A 23,857-nucleotide genomic window follows, 5' to 3' on the forward strand; every position below is an offset into this window, starting at 1 on the left:
GTTTGGGAGCAAATCTCTGCAGGTAGCACAGCCGAAAAGTGTAAGAGTGCATTGTCTCAGATTGAGACGCCCTTCGTAGTGTGGCGAGAGGGCAATATATGTTGTGGGAGGGGGCAAAGCCTTCGGTGACTTTATTTTTCTGATTCGAGGCCATTTCGAGGCCTGGTTTGGAGGCGAAAGTTCTTCGCAAGCATTGAGAAAAAGGCCCCCTTTTTACTGTGCCACCACTGCTCTGCAGGTCATGAAAAGTTGCCATAGAAATTGCATCGTATGCCTATGCGCAGAGATACTGGGAGTTACAGAATCATCCTTATTGCCTGTTGATGCAAAATCATCACTAGGAAGTGACTGTGTGGTCAAATACCACTTTCGTCAGTTTTGCAGATTTGCCCATGTGAGACAGAAGCTATGTTTTTGCAGTGAGAGAATATTTTACTGTGTTTTTAATGGCATCTGATTCTCTTTCACAGATTGTCACTGAAAAGCTTAACAAGAACAACTTCCAAGCATGGAAGTTTAGAATGACGAATTTCCTTATGGGAAAAGGCTATTGGGAGTTCATTACAAGAAATGAAGAAGAACCAGTTCTTCCTAATGTTCCTAATCAACAGGAAATGCAGGCATTTAAAGGATGGCATGAGAGAGCCAGAAAAGTTATGTTCTAGCTGTCTATCAGTATTTCAGATTCTATGATTATGCATATTCAGGATGCAAGTACGCCAAAGGAGGCATGGGATACTTTGGCAAAAATGTACAGCACAAATACGCAAGCCAGGAAAATGCAGCTCAAGCAGGAGTTGCACAATGTGCAGAGAGAAAATATGAACATCAATGACTACCACATGAAGGTGAAGAAAATTGCAGATGCACTTACTTCCATTGGGTCGCCAGTGGAAGATGATGATCTAGTTTTTGTGACCTTGAATGGTCTAGGAAAGGATTATGCACAGTTCCGGACATCCATTGCTGTTCGTGAAAAATTTCCTGATTTTGAGGAGTTGTTTGCCCTTCTAATTTTTGAAGAGCAGAGAAATGGTGGTGCATCTTCTTCAGGAGGAACTTCAAAAGAAACTATCTTCTACTCAAATGCTGGAAGAGGTAGAGGTAGAGGTAGAGGAGGCCAATCTGGAGGCTATGGTAGAAATCAGAATATGCAGCAAACTCAAGAAAACCAATCCTTTGAAGGAGGACATGGTAACTCTAGAGGCAAGAGGAGCTAAAGAGGTCATGGTGGATGGCAGAGAGGCCTAAATGCAAACAACAATGTTGAATGCTACTATTGTGGTAAAATGGGTCATATGGCTAAAGACTGCTACAAAAAGCAAAATGACATTATGAATGGAAAATTGCAACAAGGCAATTATGCATCCTCTAGTAGATAGGGTGATGACAGAAATGAGCATTTGTTTATGGTGCAGCACATGACCAATTCTGTGACAAGTGCAGAAGAAAGTAATGATGTGTGGTATGTTGACTCGGGTGCATCAAACCACATGATAGGTCATGCAGAATGGATGCAGGATGCAAGGAAAATGGAAAGACCAGGATTTGTGGAGACTAGTGATGATACTGCACATCCTATTGTGCAGATTGGTAAAATTCCTTTGTCTATGCAGGATGGGAAAAAGAAATACTTGTCTGATGTATTTCATGTCTCGAATATCACCAAGAACCTGGTTTCTGTTGGTCAAATGGTTGAGCAGGGCTTGCAGGTCAGATTAATCCTCATGGATGCTTTGTTGAGGATATGAAAAATAACGGTCGCTTGATAGCAAAAGGAAAGAAGAAGGGCAGGATGTTTATGTTGGATGCTGACATGCCTGAATTGAGTGCAGCAATGTTTGCACATGGGATTGGTGTAGTTGCAGATATTGATATCTGGCATAAACGCATTGGTCATGTTAATGTACAGTGACTTAAATCAATGCAGGCCCAAAATATTGTTGCAGGATTACCTAAATTCAAGGTTGCAGAAATGCATAAGGTATGCGAAGCCTGTCAATTTGGAAAATAGGCAAGGAAACCATTTCCTAGACATGTTCAAGAGAGTAAGAAGCCATTGGAATTAATCCACTCTGATGTGTAGACTACTAAAGCTGCATCTATTGGAGGCTATCATTATTTTGTCACTTTTATTGATGACTATAGTAGAAAAGTTTGGGTGTATTTTATGAAAAAGAAAAGTGAAGTGTTTGGGCATTTCAAAGCTTTTAAGCTATGGTTGAAAAAGAAACAGGCCTGCAAATAAAATGCCTAAGGTCAGATGGAGGGGTAGAGTACCTCTCAAATGAGTTTGCCAGGTTCCTACAAGAGCATGGCATAAAGCAGCACTATTCATGCAGTCATACCCCACAGCAAAATGGACTTACAGAAAGGAAAAACAGGCATATTGGAGAGGTATATCGGGCCATGCTAAATGAAAAAGTCCTACCAGATTATTATTGGGCTGAAGCAACACATGGCATGATGCTAGAGGAGATGTATACTGGTAGGAAACCAGATATTTCTCATTTGAAAATTTTTTGTTGCATTGCCTATGTTCATGTGCCAGATGAGTTGAGGTCCAAGTTGGATCCAAAGGCTGAGAAGTGCATCTTTATTGGTTATTCTCAATAGCAGAAAGGGTATAGATGCTATAACCCTTCTACTCGTAAGTTTACACTAAGCAGAGATGTTGCTTTTGATGAGATGAGCGGCTGGTATAAACCAGTAAATGTGATTGATGATGTAGATGCACAAAATGGTAATGCTGCATAGAATTCACAGCAGCAATCACAAAATATTAGTGGACCTGCAATGTCCTCTACCAGTGGTTCACATACTTCGCCATGGATAGGCAGATCGAGATCAGGAGAATCTCCTCAAAGCAATGCAGATAGTGGTATGCAGGTATCACGAAAAGGGAAAGAGAAGGTAGATCATCCCATGTTTGATGCGAATGCAGGTCACTCTTATGTGGATGGTGAATCTAATGGCTCAGAATAGAGCAGTGATGATGAGTTGGGTATTCCTTCTATTGTTATACCTGGGGTAAGGAAGATGAGGGATGTTTTGAGAGCACTTGGAAGTGAGCCTATTTTGCACAGGTCTACCAGAGCTAGGTATCCTGTGGATAGGCTGAAATATGATGGATTTACAGCCATTCACTATGCCTATATGGTCAAAGTGATACAGGAACTAGAACCCACTTCTTTTGAGCAAGCCATGGGAAAAGAAAAATGGGAGAAAGCCATGGATAAGAAATCGATGCCTTGGAAGCAAATGCTACATGGGAATTGGTGCCTTTGCCTAAAGACAAGAATGCAATTGGCTGTAAGTGGGTTTATAAGGTGAAGCACAATGCAAATGGTTCTGTGAACAGATACAAGGCAAGATTATTTGTCAAGGGGTATGCACAAACATATGGCATTGATTATGAAGAAACATTCAGTCCGACTGCAAGGATGGCAACCGTAAGAGCAGTCATTGCTATGGCTGCATCAAAGGGATGGTCTTTACATCAGATGGATGTAAAGAATGCCTTCTTGCATGGTGATTTGCAAGAAGAGGTCTTTATGGAGCAGCCACCAGGTTATGTTCATGCTATTCATCCTGAGTTTGTTTACAGGTTGAAGAAAGCCTTCTATGGCTTGAAGCAAGCACCTAGAGCATGGTCTGACAAGATAGGACAGTATCTTGTCACTCTTGGCTTTCAGATTTCCAATGCAGATTTCTCACTTTATGTGAGTAAAACAGAGAAAGGTATTATGCTACTTGTCATTTATGTTGATGATTTGATCATCACAGGTGATAGTGATGAAGATATCCTTCATGTGAAAATGCTATTGAAGCTGAAGTTTGAGATAAAGGATTTGGGAGAGCTGCGTTATTTCTTGGGCATTGAGGTGATTAGATCACCAAGTGGGATACGGCTCTTGCAGAGGCAGTATGGATTGGACATGCTGTGCAATATGGGATGATAGGCTGTAAGTCTATGTCAGTTCCTTTGGAGCAGAATGTGAAGCTGAGCGCAGATGCAGGTGAGCTTCTAGAAGACCCTACTATGTATAGACGAATAGTAGGAAGTTTCATTTATATGACTATTACCAGGCCAGATTTGAGCTATGCTGTTGGGTTGGTAAGTCAGTTTATGCAGGCTCCAAGGAAACCGCATTTGGATGCGGCTAGACGCATACTTAGGTGTGTGAAGTCCACATTGCAGTATGGACTATTTTATGAGGCTGGGGTTCAGATACAGTTGCAGGGATACACTGATGCTGATTGGGCTAGTAGTATTTTTGATAGACAATCTACCAGTGGATATATGTTCTCTTTTGGGAGTGTTGCAGTCACTTGGAGCAGCAAGAAACAGCCTACAGTTTCCTTGTCGAGCATAGAGGCTGACTACAAGGGTGCAGCAATGGCTGCATGTGAGGTAGCTTGGTTGCATAAGCTACTCTATGACATGCATCAGTCTACAGATGGGCCAGTTGTCATTTATTATGACAACATGAGCAGTATACACTTGGCAAATAACCCAGTCTATTATGCTAGAACAAAGCACATTGAGGTGCATTATCAGTATGTGCGAGAGAAGATTTTACTAGGTCTTATTGATCTAGTTTATGTCAGCACAGAGGATCAGGTAGCTGACATATTCACGAAGGCATTGGGTGCAGAGAAGCTGCACAAGTTCAAAGACCTGCTTGGTGTGCAGGAATTGGGATTGAGCTCGAGGAGGAGTGTTGAGATATCGAGCTCCACTCGTGATATGCCAGGGTGACCGTTGTGCATTTATGTCACCAACTTGTTAGCTGCAGATGCGGTTGGTACACCGCTCATGAATAATAGCTGGATGACAGCTATCCTTATGTACTCTAGTTCATGGCTCAGTTAGTATGCCACCTTAGTTAGCTGAGTTTGGTTGAGACCCACATATAGGGTTCTTCTATTTCTTTGTACAAGAGTTCTTTTGGCTTTTACAACTAAGAAGAGGAAAACTGTTTTCAGCCTCCACCTTTGTGTGTATTCCCCCATTGTGTATGTGAGAAAGCCGCAAGTGAGATTCCTTCCTTCTCTCCCACTATCTTCACACCACGAGCATATACATACCTTCACATAAATTTAGGATGAGCCCTCCCCAAAAGTTGTTCAAGCAGCATAGCGCTTAGCAAGAGCCTCTCCCTTCTTGCTACACTCCCCCTCCCCCCACCCCTCCGTCCCTCCCTCTACTTATCCTTCTCCCTACCCCTGTTCCTAGCCTCTTTGCTTCCCCCCTTATGGTTGCCTTAGTCTCTAGCAATTTGTGCTGCCTTAGGAAGGGGTTGCACTATTTTGTGACCACTTGGATAGTCATTTGGAGCTGCTCCCAAGACAGGTGATAGCCCATTCCTCCCATGCAGTATCTAAAACTATTGCACATCAGTGGAAAGGCCTTTGCTACGTTGCCTAATGGCTTGCAACCAGCTTTTGGTAAGGTTTTTTGGCTAGCCATTCTAGACTATCTACCAACCCCAACTTTGGTAGCAATGGCTCCCCCTAAGGCACACTCTCATCAGTTTTGGACCTCGGCTTCAAATTTTGTCTTGTATCTGGGCCTTTTAGAGCCCATAGCTCCCTCCCTTGGCATATTACAACTTGTATCATTTTGAAGCTCCAAGGGCTACCAATCTGCCCTTTGATGCACCATTGAGGCTATTGTTTTCTCTTTTGTACGGCCTCTTTTTGCTAAGTTTTGGGCCCCACTTTAGGCCCCTCAGTGAAGAATTACAAGTTAAGGTTTTCATCAGTTGTGGTAGGCTTTTGGTGGCTTTCATCTTCCTCCCTTTTATTTCAGGATTTTTCTTTTCTCAAAGCTCAAGGGCTTGTGCTACCCTTAGCTGAGAGCCTCTCTTTTCTTTTTTCTTTTTTCTTTTTTCTCCACTCTCTCCTTGCCACTTGGGGTGCAACATTCTTGCTTGTTTTGGGGAAAGAGAATTTTTGTGGCAACCCTTGGTCTGGTCAAAGGGGCTATATAGCATACCCTTGAATCCCCCAATGATCGTTAAGATTCTCCTTTCTCCAGATGATAAGCAACAAGTGAAGCAGGCAGTGCAAGCACTTCAGACAAGGTAGTGGTGGCTCAAGAGTGGGCAATCAATAGTGGGAAAATTAGTTGGCCTCACACCCATGAGGAGACAAGTGAGAGATTGGATCTAGGAAAGCTTGGCACTAGAAGGGGACCGCATCCAGGAAGTCACCATTTATGGGAGAGGCATATTCCTCCTCCAAAGTTGAGCTCCCCCATTACCACCTTAACACTTGTGGAGCAGAGCCCCATTCTCCTTAGCTCACTTTATTTATCTTTTTCCTTGGTACCATGGTTTCACAATGGAGGACATGGACTCGTCGACTCACCATGTCCCTCACTTCTTAGTGATAATTTTATTCCCAGGGCTCCCACAGGAGTATAGAGCCATCCTTTCTTCCATTAGTCGAGCTTTTGGTACCATGCTAGAGTCTCCCATGGAGACTACAACTTCAATTGTGGCAGATGATGGTGTCCTCTGGCTTGAGATGGTCATAGAGGACCTAGATTCTCTTCTAGAGGTGATTCTCCTTAAGACCCTTGAGCAAGGAATGCTCCAATAGAGGCTAGAGGTATCTAGGTTACCAAGATAGTGTCTTCATTGTAGTAGACAAATGGGCCACTTAGCTAGGGATTGTAGCAAAGGTCAAATTTGGGCCTATCCATCCCCTCAATAGGATGAATAGAGACAATAGAGGGAGCCCAAGGCAGACAAGACCCAGTGGCCCACTGGCCATAGCATCAGGAGTCCCAAACCCCTGGGTGGATCCCTACAAGGAAAGGTGGATGAAAGTGGGAAAAAAGAAAAGAAACCAAGAAATTGGACCATGAAGAACCAACAGCAACAAGCCAATCATAGGAAGAGAGCCAAGGTAGCCTCTCACTCCAATAAGGATCAGTTAGGCCTCCCCTTGCAAGATGCCTATCATCCGAAGAGGGTGTAGCTTCCATTCCTTTTTAGGAAGGTGGGAATATTTATGACCAAGTCACGTAGTGTATGGAGGACATAGGGCCGCCTGTGGGTTTTTAATATGGGGATTAAAATGAGAGTTGGGAGTAAAAAAGGCCATAATATCAAATTTTCAATTTACTAACGTCACTAGAGGTAGGAAAAAAGGTCTTATAAGAAACATTTAAATTAAAAAAGCTAGGTAGAATGAATAAAGAAATAGGGAAACAAGAAAACAATTTTAAAGGATAATTTAGAAAGCCAAAAACTAAGAAAAGGAAGAGCGGTGAAGGAAACTAAAGGTGGCGAGTTTTACAAAATTAATGAGTGAAAAAAATAAATAAAAGAGGGAAATTTTTAATATTTAAGAAAAATAATAGTGTGAAAAAAAGGGGGAAAAGGTAAAATTAAAACAAGAAAAAGAAACAGTTTGGAAAAAACAGGGTTTAATAGGGAGGTAAAATTATTTAAGATTGAATAGGAATAAGAGTGAAAATTAAAAAAGGTTAAATAATTATATAAATACATATAGAGGGATAAAAAAGGAACTAAAAAAATTAAAGGGTAAATAATTAAAATTTCAATTTGAAGGATTTAGAATACGAGAGAGAGAGAGAGAGAGAGAGAGAGAGAGAGAGAGAGAGAGAGAGAGAGAGAGAGAGAGAGAGAGAGAGAGAGAGAGAATGTAGGGGAGAAAATAGGCAAAGTTCACAAAAGTTTTAGAAGAACATTTTAGGAAAAAATAAAGAAATCTAGCAAAAATGGAATTAATAGGTAAAATAATTAGTGAGATTTAGGAAACAATGAAAATTTAAAGGAAAAACCAGTAAAAAATAGGGGAGAATTAGGAGAAATTTGTTTTAAAAGAACGAAATTAGGGGGAAAGGGACAATTTGTTTTAACAGAAGAGGATTGTGTGTGTGTGTGTGTATGTCTATGTGTGTGTGTGTGTGCATTGAGTACATTAAGAAAATAGTTACTAACCTAATATGTTGGTGAGTAGATTCACTCATGGAGATAATTCTTAACATGATATTTTGGGGAGGAGATTCACTCATGCACAAATTCCTATATATGTATGTGTGTGAATTGAATAAATTAAGGAAATAGCTCCTAACCTAATTTGTTGGGGAGGAGATTCACTCTTGGAGAGAGAGAGAGGGAGAGAGAGAGAGAGAGAGAGAGAGAGAGAGAGAGAGAGAGAGAGAGAGATTTGTTAGCATCTATGAAAGGCCAAAAAAGTCTATGTGACTAAAGAGACAAAAATCAACATGACCCACGAGGGGGATGGGGGGGTGTCTATCACATCTCAAAAGAAATTATTGATGAAAATAAACTAGGTACAATCATTAGTGAGATGAAGCTCTGAGTGTGGAGAATGACTATGTCAGTCATGAGTAGTTTGAGCTACGCTTGGGCTTAACTAGTTCCATCATGAGGTCCATCATAAATATTGGTGTCTCTAAAACATGTCCAAGATCTATCATTGGCATCCTCAACTCTCTATGTAGATTGTACTCATGGAGAACGCGAGGCAACTTGGCATTGAGCTGCAAAGATTGTGCTCCAAATGGGGTATGTGCTAACAAGGCTTGTGTTGAGTCTTGTAGCAACTCCCATAGTCTCCTTGCATATCAATTTCATCAACCATACAGATAAAAGATATAACAACTATAGTAGGGTCCACCACATAGTACACGTGCTTATGAGCTTCTACACTATTTGCCCTTTGTTGGAATAGAATAGGTCACCTCCCCACTTTTGATCCCCCATACAAGGAGTGCATCTAGGGGTGGACCATAGGTGTAGTAATAGGCATGGGGCTGCCACATGGGTAGCACATGGGCTATCATGTGAGTAGTAGAGAGAATGTGGAAGGCCTTAGCAGAGATGGAGGGCGGATCTAGTTGTAAGATGTTGTCAATACATGGAGGAAAGAAATACATAGGGGAACCCATTCAGCAAGGTTATTGGGACCCTAGGGGCATGGAAATGAGGTAGGATTATGGGTAGACTTGCCTTGGCTAGTGGTAGCTAGCCATGTGGCCAGGCAAGGCCAACAAAAGGCCTGCAAATGAGCCTCCTAAGGGGTATTTAAAGGCTGAAAATCTGAGTCGGTTGGGGGGCCTCATCAAGTCAGCTACAAGGATGGACCAAGTTGGCCATCATGGCAGGGGCTTGGAGCCCTATATAAGGAGGCATTTATAGCCCCATTCAGCATGAGTTGTAGCAACAAATAGCTAGCAGATAGGAGCGACAAAGGAGCTTCCCTTGGGCCTAAATTTAGGAGGTGAAGGGAGCACAAGGAGTCATAGAATAAGAGCTAGGAGAGTTGCCCACCTAGGCTGAGTTTCTAGACAACAAGATGGAAGAGATCCTTTGGATAGAGAGTCCACATACGCTCAATGGAGAAAACAGTCTCATAAATCTACAGGCGCAAGGCATATAGTAGGAGAACCTTTTGGTATTTTATCTTGTCCAAGTTGTGGATGAATGAAAATATATAAGAGTTGCTTCTATATTGTCTTTGAGCATTGTATATTTGCTACTCTGAGGCTAGTCTACACACACATGAATGGTTATGAAGTACACACATGTTGATGAAGCTTGATTCCATCGTGAAACACTTTTGTATGTAATTATTGGGCTATCTGTAGGTCTTCCACTATGGGATACCCCCCTTTGGTGGGATCTCATTTTCTAACACCCTATTCACTTAGCATGTTTGTTTATTTACTTATAGTAGGCCTATTGCTCCAACACCTTCCCTCAAGGGGTTGAAATTGTGATGTTGATTAAGAGCCAATAAATCAATTTTTGGAAATGAAATAGGGACATGGAGGATAGTACTCATTCTCCTTGTGAATGATGTCATTATTCTCAATGTTTCTCAAAGAGCTTTCATAGAAGTGGACTGATGTAAGTGTTCATAATATTTTACTTATATCACAATAAAGAGTCAACATCTCGTACATGTCGCAGTGTTGAATAAGATGCTCTTTAGTGTTGCTATGTTGTAATTTGAATGGAGCATATGGTACTTTGCAAGAGCTTATCAGTAGTCATGAATGAATACATTTGTTCTCCCTATGGACCCTTAGGTAGTGATAAAAAGACCTCATGATGCTTTTTGGACAACTGATAACGGTCTTGGTCTATAGAAGTGAAAGTGTATCCCTAAGTGGATCTCTTTCTTGCAGATCCCTATTCAATATCATAGAATTGTGCAAATTCTTGACTTGGTGTCAATACTTAAGTTCCCAACTTGTATTTCATTTACAATATCAAAGTATGTTTTGAGGAATTGACTAATGACTTGATTTTTTTTAAAAGTGAAAAAGTGATATATTCCATTCAAAACGAATCATACAACAGGTGGGAGAGAAAGTACTCTATCCCTAGCCTCAACAATGTGGCAAAAAAGCCATGGTGGTGGTCTAAAATGCCTTGATTTTGGCTCATCCATTACTTGCAAATAAACATCACAACTCATAATCGTGCTACTAGCAACCTTAGTGAATCTAAGAACCATCATAACCACGATGTTTGCAACGTTTTACATGATGATACTATGGGTGGATCACCATAAGAGCTCATTTACAACATTGCAGAGGTTGTGAATAGACCTTGGCCAATGTTAATGGCTTGAATGCTCTCAAACAATAAGAATTCACTTTTTGTTAGTAAACATCCTCCACAAGAGGATGCATTAGCACCTAGTGGAAACATGAGGCAAGGGAAAGGTTACTAAAGATAAATCATATAAAGAGAATGTAATAAGGCAACTTGTGAAGGAGAATATGTGTTTGCTAAAATATGAGTAGGCATGGTTCATTGAATAAGAAAAATAAAGGGAAAAAAATCTTTGCAAAGACCTAGCCCAATTATTTGGTTGTTGTTCTATGCCCTTATAATATAATATAATGTTTACCTTTACGTGCTTTCTTGCCTTACTTTTGACAATAATAATAAGTAATCAAGATTGAAGCTACCCATCTTCCCAACCAAACTACTATTGCTTTATGTTGTTGGGCTATTGGTTGGGTGTCAAATTTGGAGTTCCTTTGTATATTTGGAAAAATGCTAGTTATTGTTGCATATATTCACATACAAAGACATTTTACTTCTAAGTTTACATTTAGTAATAAATATTTATGCCCTTACGTTAATGAAAAAAACTAGGAACCATTGTCACATTGTTGGAAATAGTGCAATTGTAGCATCCAAACACAAAATGCTTGCATGAATGCATGCACACACATGCACACCTGCTTGGATGCATGTATGTGCATGCACACATGGGAACATGTATGTGCACATGCACACACATGCATGCACGGTCGCACGTGCATGCACACACACATGCATGCACGATCGCATGTGCATGCATTCTCTCTCTCTCTCTCTCTCTCTCTCTCTCACTCTCTCACACACACACACACACACAAAAACACACATGTGCACACCCCATTTACATCCATGCATGCACATTATGCTTACAAATCCAATTACATTTTAAGATTCATGAGAAACCTTTGCATCGTATAGGATTTTCAAGTTTAATAACCAACAATAAACAAAATTTCAAATATTTTAAATCTATTCATGCAACAACAATAGGATTCAATGTCAAGCTTTCAAGCATCAAATAAAACCCATTTTGAGGCAAAACTCAAAGAAATTTCAATTGTTTCTTTAAGCACGTTGGCTTCGGGATTCATATATTTTTTCCCATTAAATCATTTTTTACAAATCATGTTGGGGTGCAAGTTTAAGAAGCCCTAGACCTCCATCTTTCTGCCTCCCCCCTCCCTCTTCGTCTGCGTCAAACTGCTCTTCACCAAATTCTACCCTGACTCCCCTCTTGTAACCTTGCTTCACAATCTTGTCGCCTTATGTCTCCACTTGGTGCCCTGCATCTTATCTTTTGCACTCTTGTAGCCTTGAATAATGTGTTTTCTCTTCCTACTTTAGCTTTTCATCCCCTCAACCTCTACACATGGATCCCTTCTTAGCCTTCACATGAACTGCACATACATAATTTGGGAAACCATGCATATTCCAAAGTGTGATAATAGCTTTTAAACTATTGCTTTATAATTTTAAAGTTATTTCACAACTATAAACTTTACTTTGGCACTTTTTTAGCTTGATACCACATATGGCAGAGAAGATGGTGTCATTGAACCTTTGGATGCCAGAATCCCCGTCAAAATAAGGCATCATAACTACAATGACTTATCCTTTATCTCCTTGCCTCATATTGTCTTTGTTTGATAGACACTCGATAGACATGTTCAGTAGTATTGCGTCCTTTATGTAGTTTAAGATGTCTATTACATGACCCTCTCACTCCATGAATTCCCTCGCCTTCCTCATCATCAATAGTTTTCCATACTTGTGTGCCACACTTATCTGCTACTCAACAATGTGATTTCAAGACCTTCCAGTATGACTTCAACTTTTGTATCTCATCGCATTATCAAAACGATTGATACCAATGTTGTTTATTTAAAAATATATATGCTTCTTTCATATACAAGCCATACACTTCTTGCCTAGGTGTATTGTATTACTTGCTACAATTCCTATTATCTAGTCTCCAAACATGTTCACGTTTAGCTCCAATGGTCCAAATATTTGCTACATTAATAACATCTTACACTGATACTAAGTTCCTTCATAATATATAAATATATTACACTCCTCCCACTTTAAGAGGGATTATGCATATATATTAAATGCAAGAAAATGTATTTTATTGCAATTCAAATGTTTACATGTTTTTAGAAGTGCAAGCTTGACCATCTAATCGTCCTTACAATGTGGATATGCCATACAACTCCTTCATAAAGTCATGTGAAATAGCATGAACTTCTGGCTTTTTCTAGCTCCTTCTTTCCATTCTCCATTATTTTAATTAAGACTCCCTGACCATTGAAAAACCTTGTAAATATAGTCCCTAATGATAATATTCGAGGTCAGCCATTGGACTGTTCCTAACCACAATCTTGGTTTGACTTTTAGGCGCAATTAAGATGCCTCTCAAGCACAACATCTATATAGCCATATTTATATTTATGTCCTCGAGAGTGTTTTTCTTATAATGAATAAAACTTTATTTTTTGTGGGGAAAAAAAGTTAGTCAATTATGCAAAAATTAAGGTTGGATTAAGGCACTATCATTGACAAGGAGAAGGCAACAATAAGTAAGCATCATAGTAAAAAAAGCATGTACAACAACCTAGAAATTCTCAACCTCGACCTACCAACTACTTTGGTTCTCCAAAATGACTAGCTCAGGCTAAGATGACACTATCACAAATGTCAACATGCTTGCCCCGTGGTAATGCTTGAGAAGAACAAACAAACCATAAGACCATAAAGTTTCTTCTAATATAAATAATTCCATAAAAAATATCTAAAAATTAGCCATCGAAACTAAAAGTGTAAGGAACTCACAAAACGGTTTCCTTTTTCACAAAGGAAAATGACATGAAATGGGCTTGAATTACATACAAGTTTTCTTTTGTGACAATGCCAAATAAGACTATTGCTAGACTATCCAATTTTTTATCGAGACAAGCCTTAAGAACATAGTCTTTAGTAAGAGGCTATGTGAATCTAGACACTACAAGGATCTTGCAAATTGCTCTTGCTTTACGTTGGCTTGCTTTATGATATTAATTTTATGCTCCTTCAACCCCTTCTACCCTTTAGCCTACTCGATGCCATGTGATGATGGTCACCTGTTGAAATAGAATGCCTCCTCCCACTCATCACTACTATTTGCATGTATCCATATAAATTTTGTTGGCAAGCCATGCAAAATTATTTGGCAAGTATCTAGGTAAATTTATTTGGAAAATGTCCATGTAATTTATTTTGGCAAGCGAGTATCCATGATTGACTTTTGAGCTTATAGGCATCATGTAACAATAATTAAATTCACCCACTATTTAAATCTAAATCAATAGGATTTGCTTGACCATCAACTCTTTCTCTGATTTCTGTGGCCTCCTTTTATCCTGAGAGCGGGGGCAAGACATGATGATGTACTCCAGGATTCTAGATTTGTTGGTGTAAATGGTACTTAAGAGTTTAAAAATGGAGGGCAAGATCTGCAAATCTCTCATATTGTGGTGCATATAGATGCCTTCAAGTTTTTTGGATTTCAAAGAGCAGGCCACAAGGGGGCCAAGTAGGTTTTTGGATTTCAAAGAGCAGCCCACAAGGGGGCCAAGTAGGTTTGTGAAAGGTTACCATGTGATCACACATGGCATAAACGTGCAATAATTAGGTAATGCACCATAACTACGGGATTATGGTCACTAATGAAACCTCTTGTTGCTTTAATCAAGGAGCTACAAAATAATTATTCATTGTTCTTTATATAAATACTTATTCACTCATTATCTTTCAAAGGGAAAGGACACTATGTGTGAGCATGCTATGCATTCTCGCCATCATGAATCCTAGTTAACATTCAATAACAATTGTTTGCTACGGGAGGAGAGAGGAGATGAAAACAATACCCTTGCTACTCGTAACATCTTAAGACTCGCTATTGTCACTTAAAGCTCATGTCCACCACACACATCACTTCATCTTTGATTACTCCCTTGTGGTACATATAACACAGAGCTGCACATTGAGTGGTAGGAATGTGGTGTCTGGTACCACCTATTAGGCTACGAGCGCAATGTGATTTTGTAGGCCTCTAAAACCCATGCAAACTACATCAACTACATTGTCTATCATTGTAGAAGTTAATTTTTTAAATATATTCTTGTTTAAGGTAATACATGTAAGCAAACAACATTGTCTAGCATTTTAGAAAATTTATTTATTTATATGTTCTTACTATTAAGTTAGAGAATTGGTATGGGCACGTGTAAGTAAGCCACACAACATTGGAGACATACTGAATCTCAATTGCTCACCTTATTAATCCAATCTACGATACTCTCGCATGGTTTAACCGGCACGTGGACGAGTGAAGCAGCCTACCACAAGTAATACGCTTTGCTATGCTTCGATCAGACTGTGAACTAATCCTGCAGCAAGCGGTGGAAGAATCTGGAGCGTTGAGAGCGCTCGAGGGAGACGAGGAACAGCCGATAATGAGTTGTGGTATCTGCAAGCAACCTGGTTCCTGGTTCATTGGCAGCTCTGAGGTTAACTTGTGCTTACACTGGTTTTGGCTTTCAATTTTGAAAATGTGGGACTTGTGGATTCCAGAATATGGCAGGACTCAACTGTATTATTTTAATATACGGATGTGCGTCTTTCACTTTAAGCAACTCTCGTGTACTGTGTTATCATGCATTTTCATTTCTGTTGCTATTCTGCTAAACCTGTGTGTCTTGTGAACTGGATGATCGACGGATCCATGCCTTTTGGGTCTCATACGAGTGTCTCCACTTTGCTATCGTCCACTCCTGAAATGCATCTGGTTTGGTTATGCAAGAAAGGATCAATGTCTGATGGTGTTGTGGGAAAACTACTCTATTTTTATGTTTTTGTCAGAAACAGGGCAGCATGCCCAACAAGGTTCTGGTGGATCTCTTCTACCTCAACCAAATGTAAACATAGGCGTAGACAATAGACAACACTCACATCTCTGCCAATAAAGGCACATTCTTCTCTGTTCACTTGCTTTCTAGTATTCGTGAAGGAATACCCTTCTCATACCCTTGGCTCTTTCTAGCTCAAATATTTTCCGTGCAGTGCACTCTTGCAAGGCGCTCTTTTCCTCTGTGGAGCTAAGTCCATCTTGAACTCTTCCTTCATGCCATACATATTGGTGACTTTGCTGTCCAGGTTCCAAGTTTCTGCGTCTTACAAACTCGAATCTTTGAACATGAACAGCAACAGGATTCTGCATCCTATGTAGGATGCTTGTCACATTCAAGGATTGAGTTTTGGATGCCTCCTTGTAGAGTTAAGGTTTCTCTTTTTCAATCAATGGATTCACTTGTAGTAGCGGCCAACTATTCTTGTTGTTTTTGGAGTGCATGCTTGAGGTGGCAAGGGTCGTGGACGTGGAAGGCCTCAGCAATGCCACTTTGTCCGAGGAACTTTCTCGCTTCCCATGGCCCCCAAGCTCTGGAACTAAGTGTCACAGCTGAGCTAGAAGGCAAGGATGGCCCTTGCTAATCTCCATTCAATATGTGACAGAGAAGTGCATGGCTGGGAATCTTCTCCACTGCTTCCTAATGACGATGTTATCACTATGAATGTACATTGTGTAAGGAATCTCAGCCGACCCTTGGTTCCTTGGTGATGTGCAATCTGCTCGGGTGGAAGACCTTAGAAGTTTTCTCCAGTCTCTTGACATTTTGAATTGGCCCTTGAGCAGAGTAGTAAATAGACATAATCCATCAATACCAGGAAACCATTTGTTTTGAACGTAGTTGACAGATTTAGCGAGTTGTTATGTCAATTCTGTGCCAGACCAGTGTCGATTCCCAAGACGTAGCTTGCTTGCTCATCAGATATTGGTAGGCAATGCAGGGTATATCCAAGGTTATTGCATCAGACTGAGATTTTAAGTATCTAGTGGCTTGATATGGGCTCTGCTCTACAACTTTGGTATGCAGTTGAGTTGGTTAGACAGAGACATTCAATGCATTGAATTGTTATGTCAGTGTGGGACATAGTTCAGATGAGAACAGTATTTGTTGTTATTTGTTCAAGAGATTGTAAACGATACACATATATAGTGTGGGCAGGACTGCATAGGATGCCGCGCCATCTTCTTGCTGTAGCGCGGGTTCCTTGCCAGGTAGGTCTTCTACCTTTTTCCTTCCCCTACCCCCTATGGTCTCCTGCCCCCTTGTCCCCTCAAATCGGGGGCTCACAGGTGGGCAGTGACCTTCTAACACCCCCTCTCAATGTCACAACTGTGGGCCGATCCCCATGCGTCGAATGAGGTGCTCCAATTGCTCCTTGGGAAGCGCCTTCGTGAAGACATTTGAGATGTTGTTGGTTGGGCAGTATATCAACTCTATGACTTCTTCGTCGATGAGTTCTAGAACAAAGTGGTAGTGGACCTCGATGTGTTTTGTCCGTGCGTGGAACACGGGGTTGTTGGCGATCGCTATGCAACTTTGGTTGTCGCACATAACTGCAGTTGCATCTTCTTGGGCCACATTCATGTCCTCCAAGATCCACCTGAGCCACAATGCTTCACATGCCGTTGTACAGGCAGCCCGGTACTCCGTCTCTGTAGATGAAAGGGTGACAATAGGTTGTTTCTTACTCAGCCATGACATGGCTCCTGATGAGAGTAAGAAACAATATCTAGAGGTCGATCTCCAAGTATCAATGTCACCTGCCCAATCGCTATCACAGAAACCTCCCAACTCCATGCCTCTGGTATAAGTGATGCCGTAGGTGCAGGTAACCTTCAAGTACCGTAGAACCAAGCGTCGATATAGTGATGAATAAACTGACTGAGATGGATCACGTACACTCAGCTTCAGACCAGTTTCCATGGGAGTCACTGTTGCTTTGCAAATTTTCCATCTCAAAGCGTTTGAGCAGTTCCCTGCAATACTTTTCTTGTGAAATAAAGATACTGGTCTTTCCCTATTTCACCTCAATCCCAAGAAAGTAGTGAAGTATGCCTAAGTTAGTCATATCGAACTCCTCCATAAGAAGTCTTTTGACTTGAGCAATCTTTTTTGTATGATCCCTAGTAATGATGAGGTCATCCACATATAGAATCAATACCAGCCGCAAATCCCCCTCTGTGTTGAGATAGAGATTTGCCTTTAGACTCCGCTAAAGCCCGATCTTCTGAAAGAAAACTTCTATCCGCTGGTACTAAGCTTTGGGGGCCTATTTCAGCCCGTATAAGGCCTTCTTCAGTTTGCAGACTTTTGATGGGGATCCTGGAATCTGAAATCTTGGTGGCTGTGCCACATATACCTCCTCCTCCAGGCTACCATTCAAAAATGCAGACGTCCATCTAAAAAATAGGCCAACTGTGATGAGCAGCCAAGGCAATGACTGTCCGAATAGTCACCATCCTAGCTGTGGGGGCAAAGGTCTCGTCGAAGTCAAGTCCTTCAGACTGTGCATAGCCTTTCATCACCAATCTTGCTTTGTATTTGTCCAAGCTCCCATCTGACTTGAACTTAAGCTTGTACACCCATTTAGTCCTGATGACCTTCCGCTTGGTTGGTTTGGGCACTAAATCCCAGGTGTCATTTTCGAAATGGCATCCATCTATGCCTTCAGAGCTTCCTGCCATTCTGGCATATACTTCGCTTCCTGGAAGGAACGGGGCTCTGCAAGTTGAGCTACCAAAGCAAAGTTCATGGAGGGAGTCTTCATGTTTCTTTGAGACCGCCGCGCTCCTGAACTGCTCTCGGGTATGTCCGTGACCCGTGAGTGTGCTAACGTCTTGAAATACCATTGAGGTAGCGTCTTCTCAAATAGAGGTGCTTTGGATGGAGTTGACTTGGGAGCTGGCTCTGGAATGGCATGCTCCTCCTCCTCCTCGGGGTCTTCAGTTGGCTCCACCTCGTGGATGGTGACTTTGGGTGGGGGTAACGTTGGAAGTTCTGGAACCTCTTCGGCAGGCTCTGTCTCGGTCTCTTCAAAGATCACATCCCTGCTGATAAGGATCTTCTTCTTGTCCGGGTCGAATGGGCAGTAGGACTTGGACTCTTCGCTGTATCGATACAGCTCTGGCTATGGGGATCCAGCTTTGTTCGCTCATCTTTGTGTACATGCACAAATGCTTTAGAACCAAAAACCCTTAGATGAGATATGATGGGCTTCTTACCATAATAAGCTTCGTATGGAGTCTTGCCATCAACAGCCTTGGTCTTGGTTCTGTTGAGGAGGTGAACGGTAGTGTTCAGTGCTTCACACCAGTAGGCTTTCGAGAGATTCCTCCCTGGCAACATGGTCAACCTTGTCTTTGTGACGGTCCTGTGCTTCCTCTCAGCAACTCCATTCTGCTGAGATGTGCGAGTTGTCGTGAACTGTCTCTTAATCCCTTGCTTCTTGCAGAATGCATTGAACTCGGTAGAAGTGAACTCTCCCTCTCTGTCGGTGCGGAAAGCCTTGATTACCTCCCCACTCTCCTTCTCTACCTGGGCCTTCCAGTCTTTGAATTTCTTGAAAGCATGAGGTTTCTTGGCCAGGCAGAATACCCATGTCATGCGGCTGAAATCATCAACAAGTAAGAGAGAATACCGTGCTGTAAATTCAATCTATTGTTCTTTATTACAGCAAGGATGGAGGACAAAGATTCTACTGTTGCCTCTTCAGCCCCTTCTCTTCTGTACAATCTGGACATGAAATGAGGCAGACAATGTTCATGACCATTTGACAAAAGTCAAGATGGTAAGGGACCAGCTCGCGGCAGTTGGTCAGAAGGTAGATTCAAGTCAACTGGCACTGTTGATCGTACATAAGCTACCTCGAAGCTTTAAGAGTTTCGTGACTACGGTCACTGCAGGACAGAGGACTAAGCCTCTCACCTTCGAGGAGCTTGGGCCTTTACTATTGCAGGAAGAGGCTAGGGAAAAATTGTTTATGCAATCGGACGAGAAGGCTCTCGTGGCGAGGGACAAGCCCGGCAAGGGTAAGTTCAAAGACTCCAAGAACAAAAACAAAACCGAGGATGCAGAGAAAAAGAGGCAGATGAAGTGCTTCTTTTGTGAGAAGCTTGGTCATCCCGCTAAAGAGTGCCGCAAGAAGAAGGCGGACCTCAAGAAGGAGTCCAAGTCCAAGGAGGAGCCAAAGACCGAATCGGCAAACGTCACGACCGGCGCGCTCTTCATCATCATTGCCTTGTGAAGGGTGTGGGTAGTATTCCGTTCATTACGACAGGGCCCATAAGCCCTGCTTTATGGGCTGCTGTTGCAGCTCCCAACTCCGCCCGTGTGCAGGTCCAGGTGGCGCCTAGGATGCTGCGTCATCTTCTTGCTGCAGCGCGGTAAGCCCTGCTTTATGGGCTGCTGTTGCAGCTCCCAACTCCGCCTGTGTGCAGGTCCAAGTGGTGCCTAGGATGCCGTGCCATCTTCTTGCTGCAGCGCGGGTTCCTTGCCAGGTAGGTCTTCTGCCTTTTTCCTTCCCCTACCCCCTATGGTTTCCTGCCCCCTTGTCCCCTCAAATCGGTGGCTCACAGGTGGGGCAGTGACCTTCTAACAAGCTGCTGTTAGTCGAACAATGCGTCATTTTAGATTAGGGAGTTGATCAGCGGTACAAATTTCATTGTCCAACAAGAGCTCAGTTAGTTCAGCAAGCGTCGTGATCGATTTTGGAATCGCTTGTAAAGCCTTATGTTCACTCGATTAAGCTTTAGTTGCATTTTTCTTTTTTGTAAATCTTTATTATTAATATAATCTTTATAATCTTTTTCTTATTGCAAAAAAAAACAAGATGAATTTCGTTCATGGTGCCTGCCCACAGAGAGACAGAGAGAGAGAGAGAGAGAGAGAGAGAGAGAGAGAGAGAAGAGAGAGAGGGAGAGAGAAGAGAGAGAGAGAGAGAGAGAGAGAGAGAAGAAGAAGAACAAGGTGAATGATAATAATCATTCCGAGAGAGAGAGAGAGAGAGAGAGAGAGAGAGAGGGGGGGGGGGGCAGAAAAAAGATAGGATGCAAATAGCAAGAGAAAGAGAGAAGAAGGAAGAGAGAGAGAAAGGGGGAGAAAAAGTGGGATGCAAATAGCAAGTGCAACTTAGCCCAATCATAAAACTCCAAATGCTAATTTCCAAAACACTTATTTTTCTCATCTCCAACTAGAACCTCCAATTAGACCTTCTCATGAGGGCAGGCCAAAAACAGTAAGTTTTTCAATGGGAGCTTCCACTATCATTTAAAAAAATTTAGCTGTTTCGAATTGCCTTCACGAAAGTTATTATTGTTTCTAATCTTGGTGATAACGTAAATATTAAGTCCTTACAGGCAATCAGCTAACAATCCAGTTGTGGGCTTGCACAGCGATAACTCCAGGTCATTAATGCTTGCCAGACGACGTTTCAACGCAGATTGTGAAGATGGCCTCCACAGATGCCCGTGGGACTCCACAGTCCAGTCAAAGGTAACATTTTGCCCTGCAAATTCAGTCGGATTCTCTAAATGCTAGTCACACTCCGCTGCAACATAGCAAGGAAGATTAACCTTGATTTTAGTGACCAATGGAGTTTCTTAATAGACACGCTGTTTGCCTTCTTGTCTGTCCCCTTGCCCACTGCATACGGCGAAGTACCTTTTACCCCTGCGTTAGCAGGATTTTGGTTTCTGAGCCAAAGCATCTCCCACAGAGGAAGTACTAAGCATAAGCTCTAATACCATCAAGGAAGTGTGCTAATGGTGAAGTATGTAGAGGTCACAAGAATAGATCCAAATTAAGACCAAGATGACATGTGCACAAGAGAGAACGATATGCTAAAACTGATATGTTGTTTACTGCGCACATCTGCACGCGCACCGTGAGCACAAGCTGCCCAAACGGCCATTATTAGAAGAAAGAATATACCATGTAAGCTAAATTCAGCATTCGTTTCGGTGAGTGCATTTGCTTAACCAGCTCCCCTCTCCAAGTGTTTTGCTTGGAGCTTTTAGCATCTTAAAGATATTAATATGTGCCTTTCTACAAGAGTGGCGGTTGAATCATTGCAAAGGCTAGTATCGCTTTCTAGTGGTGGTTGTTCTGGTGGATGATTTTGCTTATGCCTCTAGAACATCGTGTTGAACAGAGGAAAAACTACTAAAGCACTAGCAGCTATTGTAGTTCCTATGCTACAGCTAGAGAGGCTAGGCTAGCATCTATAACTAATATTGGGATGCTTAGATTCAAAGGCAAAGTCTAGGCTAGATGTAAGAGACATAGACTAGATGTGGACACATGTAGGTGAAGACCAAGATTGGCAGAAAATAGGGAGCTGCTTGCTTGAGCCAGTCCGGGGGTTCACACAATGCATAAAATGATCCTCACTGTCTCTTGTGCACACAACTAATACTTCAGTAAATCAGACACAAACTAGAGAGTACACAGCATATAAAATAACCAAACAATATATAGAAGAATGCTCCAAAATAGGTCAATCCTTGATATAAAATATGATGAGACAATCTGAACTGATGATCCATCAAATGTGAACCACTGTCTATGCATGGCTGAGATCATAACCTTGGTCTTACCAAGGTTGAGCCTCAAATTGTGTGACTCATAGAACGTATGTACTGCACCTAAGTGTCTTTGGAGGCCCTCATAATAGCACCACATTATTTGTGTATAACAGGATCTTAAGTAAGCAGCCAGCGAGAGGACATCTAGCCCCCCTTAGTGTCTCCATAAAGTCTCGATCTCATCTATATAGAAGCCAAAAAGGTTGGTGATAATGGGCAGCCTTGTTTGACCCCAATAGTGCTCATGATCTCCTCTGTCTATCCGGCCCTCTTTGGACTTTGCCTGAGACCCTCTTGTAAAGTGCCATAGCAGCCCATATGATCTCCTGGTCGTAAGTCAGCTCCTTTAGTCTTTTGATAAGGCAAGCTTACGATACTATATCTTTGTGAAAACCCACAAAGCAACAATAGATCCTCTGTCTTCGTGCCCTGGCCTCCTCTGTGGCACTCTTGAGTGTGAATATGTGATCCATGGTCCCGTGATCATGTCGGAATCCAGCCTGCCCCTTTGCCTTGAGACCTTGCATCACTGTGAATCGGCTGACCTCTGTGTCAAGTATTGATACATATATCTTAAACATGACATGTCTGATCATGATGGTCTTGTAGTTTTTCGGGCTCATGGGACCCCTTCCTTATGAATAGGTGTGATGATGTGGAGAGTCAAGGTGTGTGGAAAGCCAAGACATACTGCATCGTTGAAGGGCTTTGCTAAGGTCGGGGCTATAGTGTCTATCTCATATGCAATAAGCTCAGTGCATAGTCCCTCATGATCTTTCACTCGGCCATTATGGAGCTTCAATGATGTGTCCTTGACAGGCCCTTTGTTAGAAATGACCCAACAGAGGGTACGCACAGCGGAAGACTAATAGTAATGCCCAGGAGCTCACACAGTGTGTGTGTGGGGTGTGGAATCACAAGCTTCTTAACTTATGTGCATAAAATAGATGTGCAGACTCATCAATAGACAATGAACCAGCTAGATAGAGAAACCACCAAAATAATATATTTCCGTCCAAAACTATGGACACAATCCAAAAGAGAGAGATCCAGAGTCCCACCAATGGTGTGGTCCTCTGATCTTACCACAAGGTACTTCTCCTATCTGCTGGCTATCTCTAGACTCGAGCCCGCGTGCTCCACCTCGAGCGTCTGTAGACTTTCCGTCTAGTATGTTCTTCTCCACCTTACTGCCTGTTAATCAGCCTAGGTGGGCAGCCCCTGCCAAGCTTTGTCTGCAGCACACAGGTCCCCTTGTTCCTCCTGAATGTAGGCCCCAAGATAGCTGTTCCACTGCTCCAACCTGCTTGTGAATGGCTGCTCCAGAAGATGATGATCTCAGCAACCTTCTGCCCTAGAAGACAGTTTAGGTTCAGCCTCTCCCTGGAGCTAAGTCTGCAGCACACCTTCCACTCTCCTTCACACCCAGTGTGAGGCCCAAGGGAGTGGCTTCTGGCTGCTCCTGTCTGCTCCTGAACTTGCTGGATGCTGGATAATTTATGAGAGCTGGAGGCCCTACTTTTATAGGCCCAGGGGCCTGTCATAAAAACTGACCAGTCAGCTTCATACTGGCCGACCAGTCTGCTGCTGGTCCAGCCCTTTAAGGGCTCTACAACCGGGGCCCTTTGGCCCAAACTTCTAGGGCCTTTGGCCCTCCAATTAAGGCAAGGGCCCAGCCCTATATAAGGGATGCCACTGCCTACTA

The 23,857-nt window shown here is 42.2% G+C and overlaps 1 protein-coding gene across 2 annotated transcripts in view; it reads left to right on the forward strand.

Annotated features, from left to right (window-relative positions):
• Nucleotides 1–14,886: 14,886 nt before the first annotated feature.
• PAS1 (FKBP-type peptidyl-prolyl cis-trans isomerase family protein) overlaps nt 14,887–23,857 on the forward strand; it is a 209,890-nt gene continuing 200,919 nt past the window's right edge. The window contains exons 1-2 of one of the 2 annotated variants that reach the window (XM_087374838.1): nt 14,887–15,172; nt 20,962–21,061. In XM_087374838.1, the coding sequence (XP_087230964.1) occupies nt 21,018–21,061 (44 nt within the window). In that variant the 5' untranslated portion in view covers nt 14,887–15,172; nt 20,962–21,017. The remainder of the gene's footprint in view (nt 15,173–20,961; nt 21,062–23,857) is intronic. The other variant, XM_087374839.1, reaches the window with a different exon arrangement.

The sequence above is a fragment of the Dipteris shenzhenensis genome, chromosome 5 (genome assembly GCF_047967505.1).
Source record: "Dipteris shenzhenensis isolate YYH24624 ecotype China chromosome 5, Dip_SZ_1.0, whole genome shotgun sequence".
NCBI classification, from domain to species: Eukaryota; Viridiplantae; Streptophyta; class Polypodiopsida; order Gleicheniales; family Dipteridaceae; genus Dipteris; species Dipteris shenzhenensis.